Below are 18143 nucleotides of genomic sequence, written 5' to 3' on the forward strand. Positions count from 1 at the left end.
TTTTTTATTTGTTGTAATTCTCAACACAACGGAAATGAAATAAATTAGCACTAAAGTGCACATTTTGTTTGGAATCCGAATGCCTCCGACGTCTGTTTCAAACCGAGGCTCTGTTGAAGCCGCTTGCGTGTGACATCACACCTAGACAACACCAGTAAAGACAATGGCTTCCTAAAAAGACAGATCATACACGCTGCGGGTGGGATCTCGAGGAGATAGACAGCACTGAAGAAAAAGTTTTTCTGGAATGTTCTGCGGAAGAGACAGGAACTGAAGAGGAGGAATTTTCTTGTTCTTGCCATGTTCGCAAAACATCCCATGCGGTTGCAGTTGTAATTCGACCATATACGTATGTTCGAACCGGAGTTGACAAATGCCACACAAGAACAGATTCGGCGAGACCTGACGAAGTCGACGCGGAACTTCGCACCCAAAACACAGACCGGTAGAAGCCTCAAGAAATCTAAGTACACCTTGTTGACGAAATAATTGAATTCAAACACGTTGAAACATCATCTGATGCTGCTTGCACGCAACAGTGAGTTGTTTATTGTTGTTGTTGTACTAGCGACGGAGTCGGCGTAAAACAATGATTGGAACCTTCTGTATCGTTCTGCGTTTAAAGATCACGTGTTTATATGTTTATTTTGCATGCATTTTGCATTATCGTTGCTAGCTTTTTCACGCTCTGGCTAAATGGTATCTAGGTGTGACATCACGTTCCCTAGAGTACTGGAACTTGCCGAATCTAAGCGACATTTCGAACAAAATCTTGAGACTGACTTGGACGCTAATTTATTTCATTTTTGTTGTGTTGAGAATTTTTTGAATGAAATTTTAGCTCCATTTGTATGATAGACAAATCAAATACATTTCCTCTGGATTAGACCTTTAATGAGACAAAATATGGTGTGTAAAGTCATCTGTAATTCTTGATACTCGGGGGTATTTTGATGAAAGCATGCAAAGGACGTGTTATTAATACACCTGGGATTGTTTTTAATTATAAAAGGGTGTGGGGGGAATTCTATTCTTTTCAAAAGAATGAAATCAATAAGCTTATTCAAAAAATGATTTTAAAATAGCCATTTTGTAAATGAAGAGAAATAATTGTCAAAACAACACTTGAAACACCACCATGATGACAATAATTTCATGTGCATGGTTCACCTATGTTGGTGTCAGTGAAAAATATTTGTACTATATTTCAGTTTTAAACCTACTTCGACTTTTTTTTTTACAAAATGTTATCTATTCATTCATTTTTCATACTGCTTGTCCTAATGAGGGTCATGAAGCCAATCCCATCTCATTTTGGCGTGGACCCTGGATTGGTGAACAGCCAGTTGTAGGGCACATAGTATTTTTTTTTTTTTAATTACTCTCACATTCACATCTGTGAGCTATGTTCAGTTTTCAAATAACCTCAGAAGCTTTTTTTTTTTTTTTTTTTATCTGAGAGGAAGCCAGAGTACCTGAACAAAACCCACACAAGCACAAGAAGAACCTGCAAACTTCACACGGGAAGACCAGAGGTGAGATCGAAGCAATGATCTCAGCCAACCAGCCAACCAACCCCAAAAACGCTATTGGTGGTTCATCAAGGCCTGTTCAAGAATTCAGGGGTTTTACAAAAACGATTTTTTTTTTTCAGCGCAATTATCTCCGGATTTTCACTAGTCACGATCCAGCCCGGTTGCTGTCTTCCCCCCACAGTACATCGGAGGAAAAGAAGCTTAACCCACGAGACTCTAGTCTGGTAGCTTGCCCTACTCTGCATTTGACCAACAATCACCAGATCCATGCGACAGGGATCAAGTATAATGCTCTTTGAGATCCTGTCAGCAAACGCTAGCTTGAGGCTGAAAAGTAAGCGACGAGTATCACGCCGGTATAAGTATAAGTATAAGCCGGGACACCGGCGTGACTTACTCTGGCCATACTGGGTGTACTGGTAGCCCACGGCAGCCACAGCCGGGTCCACGCTGTAGTTGGTAGCGCTGTACGTTGGGGGACAGTAGGACTGGGAAGATGAAAGGCTGTCCACCGTCTTACTGGAGGCCTCGGTGGAACGCTGGCTGCCGGGGGCCGACGCGGCGTTGGGCGGGGGGGCTTCCAACATGCTGTGGAGCGGCGACACCGAAAAGTCGTGCTGGGGTTGGGACGAAACGCCGCTCGGGTTACTCAGGATGCTCATCACCTGCGAATAGACGTCAGCGGAGGGTCACGTCATCATTGCAGCGAAATAGCCCGGATAAGATTTCAAGAAGCAAATATTAGTGGACAAAGTATTAATCGGACATTCTAAATTGTAAGTGCGGCTGTTTGTCTTGATGTGCCCTGTGATTGGCTGGCAACCAGTTCAGGGTGTACCCCGCCTCCTGCCTGTTGACTGCTGGGATAGGCTCCAGCACTCCCCGTGACCCTTGTGAGGATGAGCAGCTCAGAAAATGGATGGATGGATGGATAGTGGACAAAGTGCTTAATTTTGCAAATGGAATAATATTGCCTTAAATCCAAGTTTGAAGGAATTCCATGTTTCATGATTTCCTTCCCATCCAACTTACAGTGCAGCAGAGTTAGGCGTGTCCCGAACGGAAACCGGTCTGATGTCAGCACAAAAAAAAAAAAAAAAGCAAGGATATAATCAGATGTAAATATTCCGATTTGACCACTCCTATACAAGGAGCCCACGCCGTGCTAACCCTCTGGCAGCACCAGGTTGCTCAGGGGTTTATTATTATCATTAAGCAGCTTTTTTGGAACTGTTGAAGGCGTCACAATTAGAATGAGGGAATATTTTTAAATAACAATAATGTTCATCAGTTTGTATATTAAATATGTTGTCTTTTTAGTGTATTCAATTGAGTATAGGTTGAAAAGGATGTGCAAATCATTGTATTTTGTTTTTGTTTACACTTTACACATTGGAACTGGGGTTTGTACATGTAACATTTTAGTACAATACATTTGCATTGCATCTTTAAGAAATGCTGCTTTTTAAACTTTTATTGAGATAGTACACACAGATAGTACCCCTCCCCCCAATATTTAACCCTCAACTAAGACTAAAATCATGGTTTTTAGTATGTTTTTTTAAAAAAAAAATGAAAAAAAAAAAAAGCAGCCGGAATGGACCCATCTATTTTTTCACCACACATAATTTTGACCTATATGGCTTTTTGTAACTCCCGCCATGAAAATCCTCTTGAGGAATTTGTTTTGGAGAAGAAGCAGGAAGTGACGTTATCAGCAGGAGCCCTCTCAGGCGGCCTCGTGTGTTTATCCCAGTTTTACCTGCAGGAAGGTTAGCGCTTTGTTCCTTCGTTTTAGCCAAAATACCGGCTCGTTATATTGCTGGATATTGCCCGAACACTCAGGAGGATGGATTCACTTTTCACACTTTTCCAAAAGACCCGGTCCGTTGTGAAAAATGGATTGCACGGGTGCAAAAGGTGAGAATTCCGTGGGCTCCAAAATACAGGTAAGTGTGTATAGAGCTATTAAAAAACATAATAGTTGTCATCACTCGCGGCTGAGAATGCTACATACTGTCATACTGTCCGGGAGTCTGTTGTTAGATAGAACTGATCCACATATCATCTAAACGATAGGGTAATATTACCCAGGTCACTTCATTTGATTGTGAGACGGTCACTTCTTCGAAAAGAGCTTCTGTGTCACAAGGGGCGTCGGAAAAATCCGAAAATCTCTCTTCCTCTCCCATAGCAGGTGGCTCAGCGTCTTCTCAATGGCGACTGTCCCAGTGTGACGTCTGCTGATGACGTTGCAGGCAATATGGCTACCACTTGGATGTCCAGTGAGACTTTCGCAACTTTGCGCATGAATGGCACGCTCTCCGCTCATATTTATTTTTTCGTATAGACATTGAAGTCAATAATATTATATGTAATTTTCATAACAATATCTATTTTCCAATGAACATCAGGATGTCAGTGGCACTTTAAGCATAGTGTTAATGTGAATCATGTTACGGTGGCATGAAAAATCTCACTTGAAAGAGTTGAGAATTTTGTTAAATACTGGATTTGTTTATTCGTTTGTTTTTCTGCCATTGTCATCAAATTCTAAACAAATAATAAACATTTGGCTCTGCTTGTGGTGAGCTAATATACAGGGTTTACTTTTTGGGGGGGAAAAAGTGGAATAAATGGAGTTTGCATCGATATTAAAAAAAAATAATATTCCACCGCCTTTCGTTTTCCGTGTTAGCATACAGGTAAGTGCTCCTCCTTTGTGATTTCTGTCACACAGAGTAAAAGATCAAGGGACCAATACTGCGCTTTTGTGACGCTGTCCCGAGTCCCGTGATGTGTGCATGCCAGGTTGCCTAATAGTCAGTCTGGGCTTGATGTGCTCTCGATCGCGTCTTCAATAAATGCGGTTAGAAACATAACGTCGTCCACCTTGCCTTTGTATGAGTAACGGAGCTCAGGGATCAAAAATGGCCGCCGTACGAGGCAGCACAACAGGTAATGTCACGTGAAAACAACCCATTGACAATTTAGAGTTTTTCTGTGTGAGCACACAAATGTTGATCTCGAATTTATCTCAATAATGTTCGTAGCAGGTCTGACTATTTTATTTGGCGGCAGCTCAAGCAAAGCAGCATGCTTTTTTTTTTCCAGCCGACACCTCGCAACCTCCCAGTGTCACGGCTGCTCTAAATATAAACGCTCATCCGTTGTGATTGGTTGACAGTGTGCCCAGTCAAAGGGCTTAATGCCGCACATTTTGAACAGCAGCTGAGACTAATATTGACATTCATCTTCCCAACACACGCTGTAAAATGTGGGCTGTGAAGGAATGTTTTGTTGGGTTACTTTTGGTTTGTATGCCCTCGGAGCAAAACGAATGAAATGAAGCCCACGTTGCTTGTGGAATCATTTGACATTACACATACATATGTTAAAACTATGATGTGCAGATTGGTATATTTTCGTTTTATTACAGGCTTTCGTAATTTCTGTGCGTTTAGCAGGGAGGGGGATGGTAGTATACGAGTACAACATAATGTTGGGCAATAAATGTGTCAACTTTGCAAAAATTGCTCCAGTCCGACAGCATATGAGGATATTGCTTGTGTGCAGCCCCCGTTACACGACCCCCCCCCCAAAGATTTTCCAATTGGATTTAGGACTGGCAGCTTTCTCCTTTTCTTCAGGTGACGTCATCCATTTTAACGTTGAAACGACATCATCGTGAGTTTTTTTTTTTTTTTCATTTTCCTTGCGAGAGCCTGAAGGCCTTGCTACTAAAATGATATTTTGAAACCGTTTGTTCCCGACATAGTGGGGGAAAAAAGCCCAATTTTCATCTGAAGAAAACGGCCCCAAGGAATGATGTTGCCACCATTAGTCTTTTTTTTTTTTTTTTAAAACATCATTTTTCTGTCGTTGTGGTGTCCTATGAGTACCTCTGATTTGCACCCAAAATAATTTGGCACATTAGGAATCTTTCATTTTATTTATTCAATATTAGCATGGTGTACTTTTATGAATGATCATGTATGTTAAAGTAACCGGGCCCAATATTTTCTCCGCGTGTTTATGACATTCTTCACTGTGAATCATCGACGATGGCTTTTGTCTTTCTGGTACGAACGCTCTGACTTTTTTTTTTTTTTTGTCCTACTTGTCATGATTCTTGTGTTTCACCCGGTAAGCTTCTTACTTCCTCCTGTATCTTTCTTAGCTGTCTCTTTTATTATTATTATTATTATTATTATTATTACTGTCAGTTTATTTTCTTCCTCAGCTGTCCCCAATGTTGTCCACGTAGACTGAGCTCCCTCGTTCATGTTCAGTTCTTTTTGGCCAGTTTGACATCTCGCTGTGCATGTCCTTTGATTCCTCCTCTGAAGGTTTTCTTTGGGGTTATTTACGTAAAAACATCCATTCAGCCATCCATTTTCTCAGCCGCTTATCCTCACAAGGGTCCCGGGCCGTGCTGGAGCCTATCCCAGCTGTCAACAGGCCGGAGGCAGGGCACACCCTGAACTGTTTGCCAGCCAATCACAGGGCACATGAAGACAGACAACAGCCGTACTCACAATCACACCTATGGGCAATTTAGAGCGTTCAATGAAGGTTGCATGTTTTTGGGATATGGGAGGAAACCAGAGTGCCCGAAGAAAATCCATGCAGGGATGGGGAGAACATGCAAACTAGACACAAGCGGGGCCGGCATTTGAACCCGGATCCTCAGAACTGCGAGGCCAACGCGTTCCAGCTGCTCCACCGTGCCACCTTTTCCCTATTCCACTTCTGCTATTTGAATTTCTGTGTTTTGAGATCACGAGACCGCTTTTCATGCACTTTGTGAAGTGTGTATTTTTTGTGACGATTCCAATAAATCAGAATAAATGATAATATTCACGACCATTTTAAGTTCATTTTGTGTGTTTTAGTCCTAGCTTGGTCCAAAATTTAAACTCATGTGTCACGGTTTTGTTAAACAGGAAAATGTAAATTCCTACCTTATTTTTATAGTCATTTGATGGTTTCTTATTTTAGTTTAATTATTTTTTCTTATTGTGACTTGAATGGCATCAAATAATCGCCCAATTGATTTCTTAACATCTTGCGAAAACCACAACAAATTCACCAAACGAGAAAAGTCTTGTCCTTTGTGCCCCGGAGACCTGAATGACTGACATTAAAAAAAAAGGTATTTTTAATGTGTAGGTTGGTATATTTTATTGATATCAGGAGAGACTAACATTATGAAATGTTTGATTGTCTTGAAATGATTCACTTTAGGCTTCTAGAAGTATAACCATCCCAATTATGAAAACAAAATTAAATCCTGAAATGAAAATACTTCACTCCTTGCATCTGCGTTCTTTATAAAATTCACGAGATTCCCTGTTTGAACTCTTTTGCACAGTGTTATAATTCTACTACCTCATTATTTGAGTCACCTTACAATTATGTTGAAATTACAGGAGTTTTTTTTTACATCCACTCCATAAATACGTGTGCGAGAGCGAGCAAGAACGCTGGGGGAGGGGGTAATATGTGTGAAGAGGCAACCCCCCCACCCCCAGCCCACCTTATCTCGGGCCGCCAGTTGTCTGGAAACATGAGCAGAGGCCTGAGCTCGCGAGGCAGGCAGGCAGGCCTGGGGATATGGATCAAAGAGACACAGCCAGAGAACCAAAGCAGCTCTGATCCCCCAACACTGAAACCAACCAGTGATTCTCGCCCGCCTCTCTCTCTCTCTCTCTCTCTCTCTCTCACTCTCTCCTTCTCTCTCTCACTCACTCTCTCTCTCACACTCCCTCTCTTAGCCTAACATCAAATAGCAAGCAAGAGAGCTCCACCATTCCATTGCAGGCTCCTAAATCTTTTTCTCACAACAAACTCGAGAGGAAATGAGCTCTTCCCTTCTCTTTTTCTCCCTTGTGTAATGCATTGACGGTTTGGGGTCACTGCAGGAGAAGCCATCACGTCACCTTCAGTGACCCGATTCGATCCCGGTAGGATCGAGTCATATGTGCTCTTGTTTGGTGAAAGGAAAGCACTCACATAATTCTCGAGCATCAAAGAGACGTTCACGTGTTTTGCTTTCCGCAATGCTTCGAATTGGCAGCGGCCACCACATCCATGCAAACATCAACTTCCCCTCTTTCAATTTGTGAAGAGGAGGCTGAAATGTGGAGGGTGGCGTGTATTACAATGACAATGTGGCTGTTTACGGCACGTCAGGTGTGCGGGATGTCCACAGCTTCTGTGCTATTCAGGAAAGGAATCAGCGCTGACACCGTCTCGTGTAAACGCTTAAGAAGGCAATGAAAAGATGAAGAGCAGCCGAAACTCGAGTTGAATAGTCAGGAAATGCACATGAATTGAGCAGTATGGATTTCGCTCGCATGGGACTTGCATGTTCAAGCTCTCCTTTACAGCCAGTAAGCTTCCGTACAGCTACTGTATGCCCGAGACATGAGCGAGGTAGTCAAGCCTTTTCAATGACGTCAAAACAACAAACAAACTATCCAAACAGTAGAAAATACAAGCAACAGGAAGGAGTGGAACTATAGTTTGCCTCAAGGGCTCATAAGAGCAAAGTCATTTTTACAAAGTCTAATAGAGACATTTGTTGAGCCTTTCCCCTTCCATCGATTTTTAAAAAATAATCTTTAACGTCTTTTTAAGCGGGACGATGGAGCATCTGGTAAAGCGTTGACCTCACAGTTCTGATCCCGGCCCCGCCTGTGTGGAGTTTGCATGTTCTCCCCGTGCCTGTGTGGATTTTCTCCGTGCACTCCGGTTTCCTCCCACATTCCAAAAACATGCGACATTAATTGGACACTGTAAATTGCCCCGAGGTGTGATTGTGAGTGCGACTGTTTTCTGTCTCCATGTGCCCTGCCTCCAGCCCGTTGACAGCTGGGTTGAGCTCCAGCAATCCCTGCGACCCTTGTGGGGATAAGCGGTGAAGAAAATGGATAGCTGGATGGATGTTTTTATGTAAATAACCCCAAAGAAAACCTTCAGAGGAGGAACCAAAGGACACGCACAGTGAGAAGTAAAACTGGCCAAAAAGAACTGAACATGAACGAGGGAGCTCAGTCTACGTGGACAAGATTGGGGACAGCTGAGAAAGAACATAAACTGATAATAATAATAATAATAACTATTATTAATATTGTTATTCTCATTATTATTATAAAAGAGACCATAAAGAAAGATACAGGAGGAAGTAAGAAGCTTAGTGGGTGAGACACAAGAATCATGACAAGGAGGACCAAAAAAAAAAAAATCTGAGCGTTCGTACCAGAATGTCATTGACCCTCGTGAGGATAAGTGGCAAAAGAAAATGGATGGATGGATGGATGGATGTCTTTTTATCGTATTTGCAAGGTCATTGAAAATACCCTGAATGTCCTTAACCATGCTCTTGCTCGCAGTCTTTTTCACCGAGGAGCCGAGACCACTGAATTTCTCATTAATATCCATTCATCCATCCATTTTCTTTGGCGTTTATCCTCACGAGGGTCGCGGGGAGTGCTGGGGCCTAACCCAGCTGTCAACGGGCAGGAGGTGCGGTACACCCTGAACTGGTCGCCAGCCAATCGCAGGGCACATAGAGACAAACAGCTGCACTGACAATCACACCTAGGGTCAATTTAGAGTGTCCAATTAATGTTGCATGTTTTTGGGATGTGGGAGGAAACCGGAGTGCCCGGAGATAACCCATGCAAGCACGGGAAGAACGTGCAAACTCCACACAGTCAGCTCCGGGATTGGACTCAGAACTGTGAGGCCAACGCTTTCCAGCTGACCCACCGTGCCACCTCTCATTAATATTCTTTATGTAAATTAGTTTTGCACTGATTGGACTGCTGTTTGCCTTCATTTGAATATCGCGCACCACCAAGCCAGTACCGTGCACAGCGAACGTGTATTCGCTGCTTCACCCGACAACTGGAGCAACGTCGTACTTAGCTGTTACACCAATTTCCTTGCCCAACATTCTCCAAGCTGGCTCATTTTTCGGGCACCCACAAATCGTGACGAGGATTTTATTCGCCGTTGTTTGAGGACATTTTGAGTGACACAACAGCTGTCACGACGTAGCGTCACGTGAATTTTAGTGAACTGGGGAAGTACTTGAATATTAATTGACAAACCTACATCACCACAACGGCGATTTGAAATCCAGTTGTTTCCAATTGCTTTGGAATTCAAAGGCTGTTGCATGAAATTGACAAACTGCAAAGATGTCAAACTTGAACCGGGTCAAAGACATATTTTGACTTATGGTATGCATAAAATGAGGCACATTCAAGCAATGTAATTCATCGTAATCTAATTAAATCCTTTTCCCAAGACCAAATTGGAAATACGGTCTGCTCAAATGAGAATGTGTGTGGTGTAATGACACTGCTAAATGCGGGGAAAAAAAACATAAAAGAGATTAATACCTTACAATAAATGTTCAATTAAAAAGCGATTTTCCAAGGAATTCTGTGCTTGCTTGATGATCAGTTAATAACACAACCCAATAAAAATTGACCCTGAATCCTGAACTGCGGAATTGAATCGTAGCAAAGTTAGCTATTGATCAAGTCTTATCAACATTCCCTCGTGCACAGAGGCTCTTGTATTATTAAGCAGAAATAATTGTATTTTATTGTCTGAGGAGCCTAATAGGCAAGTGTAATACAAGCAGTCAAATGTATTCGCAATAAACCAATAACCATAACAATATACAGTATATAATTCACCCCCTCTGTATGCTAATCTCTAGTGTAAACCAAGGAAGCGCTCTTCAGGGAGAAAGATTTTACGAAATGAAGGGAGCCGTGTCTCTTGATATACGTGCGGCGTTCTTTTTGTGCTATTAAGCTCCTACAAAACGATTAAACATGCGCCGGAGAGACACCTCTGTTATCCCCAACTCACCCGCAACAACAGCAAATCCCTTTTTTGTCAGAAATCCTCACCTCGCCTGTCTTGTCAACGAAAACGGGACGGGTGTGAGTCTGGCAGCTCCAGTTGGGGAGGGGGATGGAAATGGACGCTTAGAGTAGCTGCTGGGATATGTCAGTATTGTCATTTGCATTGTGGTCAAAAAATGTTACTTTACTTTGTTAAATCCAGTTTTGTCTTAAATCACTCGAGTCAATTCTGCCACAGACTTCCGGTACTGCGTAATTTTGGGTCTTTGTTTGTTTGGGGGTGGGATTAGTCTTGTAGTTGTTTTTTTAACCTGGTGCAGTAAATTTAAAAATATCGATTGGAGCGTTGTGACCTCTGGAGCCATCCAGTCCACCTCACTCCACCAAAAAAAAACCTTCCAAAACATGCAACTGCGCACACTAGACAGAACTACGAATCTTTTTTTTTTTTTTCAAGATGGACTTCGATAGTGTTTCATCTTATTCCACCTCAAGAGAGAAAATAAATGGATTGCTTGACCCATGACTCTTCGTAATTGCTTCACTGCTGTAACAGCAAACCTGCATGAGCGCACCCCACTGAAAGGGGAAATCCACTGGTTTGCATTAACAACGTATCCAATAGTTCATGTAATATGTATTCTATTTTGACAATGTGATGTTAAATCCTTTCTCATTTAATAGTGTTTTGAGAAATTTTTTATTGACAATTACGAATTTTCTGGGGCGCTGCCATGTCTTACGTGAGCAGATGTGACGTGTTACGTGCCGCAACAAAGGCTGGATTACATGGGACACCATTTATGCCCAGCGCTGATTTCTCGAATTTATCCTCATCCGATGAAGAAATAGCAGTATCGGTTGATCGGGAAGACGGAGGAACACTTCCATACAGATTTGAAGTTGTGGCTGTAAATAATGTTGAATATTCAGATGGTTCTTTAGGCAGAATGACGGCGGAGTCTGACTACCCGGAGGCCTACGGGCGGGACGTAAGTGCGTAAACAAAGCCATGGATGGTTCTTTGGACGGGAATGACCCGGAGTCTGTCGAGCGAGCTCCGGCAGCGGAAGCCATTAGCCGAAGCTCAGCAACAAAGGCCCCCGGAGCTCCGGGCCGGCAGGCGCGGATGGTTGTTCGGACGGGAAATACACACGAGCCGAGCTTCGGCGTCCGGTGGAGGCCGCGAGCCAAAGCTCGGCTCGCGGCCATCCGCGGCTGCCGGCCTGGAGCCCCGGGGGCCTTTGTTTACGCACTTACATCCCGCGCGTACCGTCATGATCCTGCCGCTCCAGCACGAGCTGTGCGGGTGTCCGCGCAGGTGCCCTGATTGGAAGGTGCACACCTGCGCCTCATGCAGCCTGATTATGCTGTGGATTTATATGACCGATGACAACTGGCCGGCGCCAGTTCGTTGATCTTCATGTCCCGTTCGTGTGCTCCGGTATCCCTGATCGAACCTGTGTGTACCGACCTTCGTCCGTTCTCCGACCAACCTTGTAAGCCCGACTCCTTCGTTACTTCTGCCTGCTTTGATTGTTCTCCCGTGTACCGACTCCTGCCTGCCCGCTCACCTGCTCTCTTCGCCCGACGTCCCAACTACCTACCTCTGCATATAATAAACGTTTCTCCTTGAACTACCTTGCATCTTCCGAGTCCTGCATTTGGGTCCTACTCTCGTTTCGATGGGACGTGACACGTAGGCCTCCGAGTAGTCAGACTCCGAATATTCAACATTATTTACAGCCACAACTTCAAATCTCTATGAAAGTATTCCTCCATCTTCCTGATCAACAGATACTGCTATTTCTTCATCAGATGAGGATAAATCAGAGAAATCCGTGCTAGGCATAAATGGTGTCCCACGCAATTGAGCTTTTGTTGCGGCACGTAACACGTCACATCCGCTCACGTAGGCCCCTGAAAATTCGTAATTGTCGATAAAAATCTTCTCAAAACATTATTAAATGAGCGAGGATTTAATATTACATTGTCAAAATAGGGTACATATTACATGACCTATTGGATACATTGTTCATGCAAACTAGTGGATTTCCCCTTTCTATTAACCAAGCAGGGTTCCAGGTTCTCTGAAATTGTACAACACTGGTCAATAATGGCAAATGCCAAGTCGATAAACTGGAAAAGGGGCCCTAATGTACCATGTGTAAAAATGCAACATGGGTCAACACAGGGTTAAGGTTCACTTTAGTCACCAGCCGAATCTGTGTCAGCAGTCAGACCCAAACAACAGCAAAGTCTTACCTGGCCTAACATCGCTACGTAATCGTAAGGACAAACTTGAAGAGATTTACCTGCGGGGAAAGCCCAGCGTTGACCGGGTTGACGTGGCCGCTCGGCGCAGATGTCATGAAGGTGTCGGAGTAGCCAGAAAACCCGTGACGATTAGAAGCTAACCCGTAGGTGGAACAGCTGTCATTGGCAGAGAGAGCGCTCTGGTGCATGGTGGACGGAGGGAGCGGTTGGGGCCGGTGAACGGTACCTCCGCCATCTGGATAGATAAACAACAGGAAGTGTGTCTGAACAAACGCTTACTTCCTGGCTTGACCTTTGACAGCTTTCCTCCCGCCACGGTCTTTTGCGCAAAATACACCTTGGAAGTGTACTTTAGGCACCTGGTTGAAGTATCGCCTTCACATAGTACAACAACCAGAACAGAGATGCTTTCAGACCGCAAATCAGACAGCCGCACTCACAATCACACCTAGGGGCAATTTAGAGTGTCCAATTAAGGTTGCATGTTTCTGGGATGTGGGGGGAAAGCAGGGTGCCCGGAGAAAACCCACGCAGGCACGGAAAGAACACGCACACGCCACACAGGCGGGGCCGGGATCGAACCCGGGTCCTCAGAACCTTGACCAGGTGCGTCACCGTGCTGCCCCCATTTCAAGTCATACTTCTAATAAGACACAGTCGTGTAAAGTGATTAACTTAACGTTATGGAGTACGCAATCGCCCAACAAGATCGCTGTTCTATTTTACTCTCAATTGTAAACATTCTCACACTCAATCCCTCTCAGAAATATGATTAATTTACGATGTCAGCATACTTAATTCTCGGATTTTGCTTGAAAAGGTGTCCTGGAATCCCTTTTGTGTGCTCCAGAAACAAGAGACCAGAATCCCCGACAAAACATGTTCAAGAGGCCAATGACACTCAACCCTTTCACCGTTTCACTTTCTCGGATGTTTGTCAGTATTGACTACAATTCCCTCACCACATATTCATAGAAGATAAAAGGTGTTCCTCTACCTTGGGACAAAATATTGCTCGAGTAGCTGGAGTCTGCCAGTTGGTATGTAGGAAGTGTTGGCATCCCTGCGGGGGGAAATCCGCTCGGCAACAGAGGGTTGAAAGCTGTTAGCTGATTGGCTCCTGCTTGTTTTCGCCATCTGGCCCTGCGATTGCTGAACCACACCTACGATATAAAATGCAATTAGAGGACAAGATCGGTGACAACCAGCGAATTTGAATTACTCTTAGGTGTGATTGTGAGTGTGAATGGTTATTTGTTTTTATGTGCCCTGCGATTGGCTGCCAACCAGTTCAGGGTGTACCCCGCCTCTCGCCCAAAAATAAAGCTGGGACAGCTACCAGCGAGCCCTGAACCCTTGTGAGGATGATAACAATAATATATATCCATTATCTGTGCCAGCTATTTTCAAACAGGAGGTGGGGTACACCCTGAATTGGTTGGCAGCCAATCGCAGTGACGGAGCAACAACCACGATTAATTTCTTTATGGTTATGGTATGTTTTGAATAATGATCATGCTTTTCTCCAACGCTTGACAGTTTAATTAAAATGGAATATCTTTGGAATGGCTGTTCTTGTTTTCTTTAAAGATCTTACAAATTCTGCCTGGGTAATCAAACATAAGAGCACAACAGAGGGCTGTGAATTTCAAAACAAGGTTATGTAAAATGAAACAAAAAGTATTACAGGTTTTAATAAAGTGCCTAACTCCAGAATAATCCGTCGCATCTATCGTCCAAGTTGCTTATCCTCACAAGGGTTGCGGGAGTGCTGGGGCCTATCCCAGCTAACTTCGGGTGAAAGGCTCACTACACCATGAACTTGTCACCAGTCAGTCGCAGGGTACAACACCGTCACTGAACCCAGGTGTTTCTGGACCAAAGTCAGGTGAGTGTACCACTACACCAGCAGTGACTTCCAGAATAATTAGTTGGGGGGGAACTCTCAAAATACAGATACTTCAGGTTGTAATCATACGGATGGAAGCAAAATCATTGATGGGAAAAAAAAAATGCATTATACATAGGTGGAAGTGTTTTCCAGAATTTTGAGGTCAACATTTGGGGTGCATCTATACATGGATGCGCATTATATACAAGTGATATTACAATATGGCTCAAAATTATGCAAAACAACGATAAAACTGTATTTGCACCATCTAAAAAGATGCCCCACATTTTGGGGGTCGCTTTAAACTGAGAAAAGGACAAAAAGAATGTGGGTTAATTACTGCAAAGCAACGCTGTGGTACCATGGAGAGAAAACATCCACACGGGAATTCGAGCAAGACGTGTATGCGACTACGAATCCGCACATTCTTAAGTTTGATTTTTATTTTTTTTTTAACCCACTAATGTAATAGCACATTTATGGCTATTGCTAGTTTGAACGTATTTTGTGATGTTTGTAGATGACAGATTTTACCAAGGCGTTGCTGAGCAGTGATCAGATGTGAGTGTTGATGACGTGGTTTTGGTGGGAAATATGTACAAAAAAAAATAATAAGGAGCAGGAGGATTTTGTCCGTGTCTCCCTCACAGCTGCTGAGCCAACATGAGAGAGAGGACATTACGAGATCATAGCATATATGAACATTTTGATGAAAATTTTGACTTTGACGATGGGCAAATTAGTCCTCAAATAAGATGCCATTAATCAGCTCGTATCATGCAGATCCAGCAAGCGGGGGCTCAAGCCCAGGCGTGACCGAGGGCGGTGTATTACCTGCACCCGCGCCTCGGTGAGTTTGGTCATCTGGGCCAGCTCCTCCCTCGTGTAAATATCCGGGTAGTGGGTCCTTTCGAAAGCCTTCTCCAGTTCTTCCAGCTGCTCGGCTGTAAAGGTGGTGCGACTCCTGCGCTGCTTCCTCTTGAGGGGCAGATCGGGCTCCGACTCCACGTCCGACACTTCATCCATTCGACTGCCTGTGTGAAACAAGCCACCCTCGCCGTCACTTTCAGCTCTTGTGTCAAATGAAATGAGGATATGAGTCTTCATATGTACTGTATACATGGTCAATTTTTTATCAAAAAGCAGCCTCCCACGGTATTCTCATTGTGAATCTCAGATGGGCCCCGAGAGTACTTGAAATGTGACTCATTCCATTCAGTTGAAACATTCACATCGCAGCCATCCCGTGTTTCATTTGCTGTTCCTCCCGGCTCTGTGTTCTCACCCCTTTTTATTCATCATCTCTGACGTTTGGCGAGGTTTAGGATAGAAATCCAAAATTCACAGGTAAAAACAGAATGCCGTGCCAAGTTGCAAATGAACATGGCCAAAACCAAGTTATTAATGAAAATAAATCTGAAACGGATGCGGAGAAGCGTGCATTTTCCCAGAAACAATAAAACGTGAAATAATTTGGAAATTATAGATTTGAGATGAAAGATTTGAATCCATTTCTTGGACTTTGACATTGAAGACTTGGTGTGTATCTGCATGAGTTGGACGTTTTGTTGCTGTTAATCAATAATGACCCAAATATGACGGAGAAAAAAGAACACAAATAAATCAATAAAAACAATACAACAAGGAAACCCTGCATTCTTCCTGGAGACTGTCAAGTAAGTTATTTTTCCTTTATGTTTTATGTTAAAGACTTTGACTTAATTGTGAAATGAATGTATCTAGAAGCAGCATGATGGGGCATCTGTAAAGTGTTGGCCTCACAATGCTAAGGTCCCGGGTTCGATACCGGCCCCACCTGTGTGGGGTTTGCATGTTCACCCCGTGCCTGCGTGGATTTTCTCTCGGAACTCCAGTTTCCTCCCACATCCCAAATACATGCAACATTAAATGGACACTCTAAATTGCCCCTAGGTGTGACTGCTGAGACTGCATGTGCCCTGCGATTGGCTGGCAACAGGGTGTACCCCACCTCCTGCCTGCTGACTGCTGAGATAGGCTCCAGGACTCCCTGCGACCCTTGTGAGGATAAGCAGCTAACAAAAGGGATGGATGGATGGATGGATGGATGGATGGATGGATGGATTTCAATAAACAACAATTTCTTTGAGTAGGTTTTGAATGTGTCCATTTGTCTGGGGCTGTAGCATGTTTGCTTTTTTTTTTTTTTTTTTTTTAAATGCTGTAAGCTTAACGTGACCGATATATTGTTGGAGAACAAATTGCAACATAAGATGATAAGTAAATCTGCAAATAAAGGTCAATGGGCCTTCAAGCCTCTTTTTCATGGCGAAGCTTCAATTTTAAACATCAAACTCCGCTAACACAGTGATTCCCAAACGGCGTGCCGGGGGTACATTAGTGTGCCGTGAGCGCTCTTCAGGTGTCCCGTGGGAAGTTTTCCAATTTTATGTAATTGCTAAAAAAACATTTATTCCAAGAAATAATGTATCTTTATTCATCTATTTATGCCAGTGAGGCACAATGACAGACAGAACAAAAAAAATCCTCTCCTATTAGATGGCAGGAAGTACATATAGTAATTAATCGATCCATTTTTGGTCACATCTACTTTTGTTGGTGTGCCGTGGGATTTTTCATTTGTAAAATATGTGCCTTGGCTTCATAAAGGTTGGAAATCACTGCGCTAACATCAAACACAGAGGGACAAAAGTGTTGCAATTTCGCCTCGTCAAGCTATCCAGAAACCTTGGAGCTCATTTGTGGGATTTCGGGCACGGGTCCTTTAGACGTTATCATGACTCCTGTTATGATAAACGTCCACGCTATCGCATCTCTAGTGCTGAAAGTGGTGTCAGGGGCTGAATTTTCTAACTTTCAGGCGGTGCGACTGAGTCACTTTTGCACGATCGTATTGGACGTTTCCACCAAGAGACGCGTGCTAAATGTTGCAAAAAGGTGATTCTGTGAAAAAAAAAAAAAAAGAATAAAAAAATTACTTCTTGATAGTAGTAATAATAATAATAATAAACCAAACAGATTGATCTTTATCATTTTCCTGGTGCATTTTCCAAAATATGCATTAAAGTGTCCAGGCAGCAATTCTGACAAAAAATCAAGATGATCCTTTTGGAAGGTAATCTGTTTGGTATCATTTGCTATTACACATTCCATTGTCACTTGGAGTAGAAAAGCGATGGCTCCTCAGCATAAAGTTTGACAGCCTATTGGATGGGGTGGAGGTGGGGGGCTCTTTTCAAATTATAATAGGAAAAGGAGATTATAGTGAGAATGACGCTCAGAGCCGATAGCCAGGCTCAACCTATGCTGGGTTTTATTAAGAAGCGCGATGCCGTTTCACACGCATGTTGCGAATATGCTGCAGCAGAATAACAATGGTATGAACAAGGCCGCTGATTTGTCGCAGCGCAAATATCATTAGTACAGCGTTCATTTTATTCAAATCCCTGCCATTGTGCGAAGCCACAAAAACTTGCAGTGGAAGAAAAAAAAGAGCAAATCGAATTCATTTAGAGCTGCAAATTCCAGACAAGGCCATTTATTCAGGTT

The 18143-nt window shown here is 43.3% G+C and overlaps 1 protein-coding gene across 4 annotated transcripts in view; it reads right to left on the reverse strand.

Annotated features, from left to right (window-relative positions):
- Nucleotides 1-1071: 1071 nt before the first annotated feature.
- LOC133511758 (paired box protein Pax-7-like) overlaps nucleotides 1072-18143 on the reverse strand; it is a 37670-nt gene continuing 20598 nt past the window's right edge. For 2 of the 4 annotated variants that reach the window (XM_061840663.1, XM_061840654.1), the window contains exons 5-8: nucleotides 15429-15628; nucleotides 13701-13866; nucleotides 12742-12938; nucleotides 1072-2200 (exon numbers count right to left, since the gene is read on the reverse strand). In XM_061840663.1, the coding sequence (XP_061696647.1) occupies nucleotides 1601-2200; nucleotides 12742-12938; nucleotides 13701-13866; nucleotides 15429-15628 (1163 nt within the window). In that variant the 3' untranslated portion in view covers nucleotides 1072-1600. Of the gene's footprint in view, nucleotides 2201-12741; nucleotides 12939-12995; nucleotides 13005-13285; nucleotides 13301-13700; nucleotides 13867-15428; nucleotides 15629-18143 lie in introns of all 4 variants that reach the window. The other 2 variants (XM_061840681.1, XM_061840672.1) reach the window with 2 other exon arrangements.

The sequence above is a fragment of the Syngnathoides biaculeatus genome, chromosome 2 (genome assembly GCF_019802595.1).
Source record: "Syngnathoides biaculeatus isolate LvHL_M chromosome 2, ASM1980259v1, whole genome shotgun sequence".
Classification (NCBI taxonomy): domain Eukaryota; kingdom Metazoa; phylum Chordata; class Actinopteri; order Syngnathiformes; family Syngnathidae; genus Syngnathoides; species Syngnathoides biaculeatus.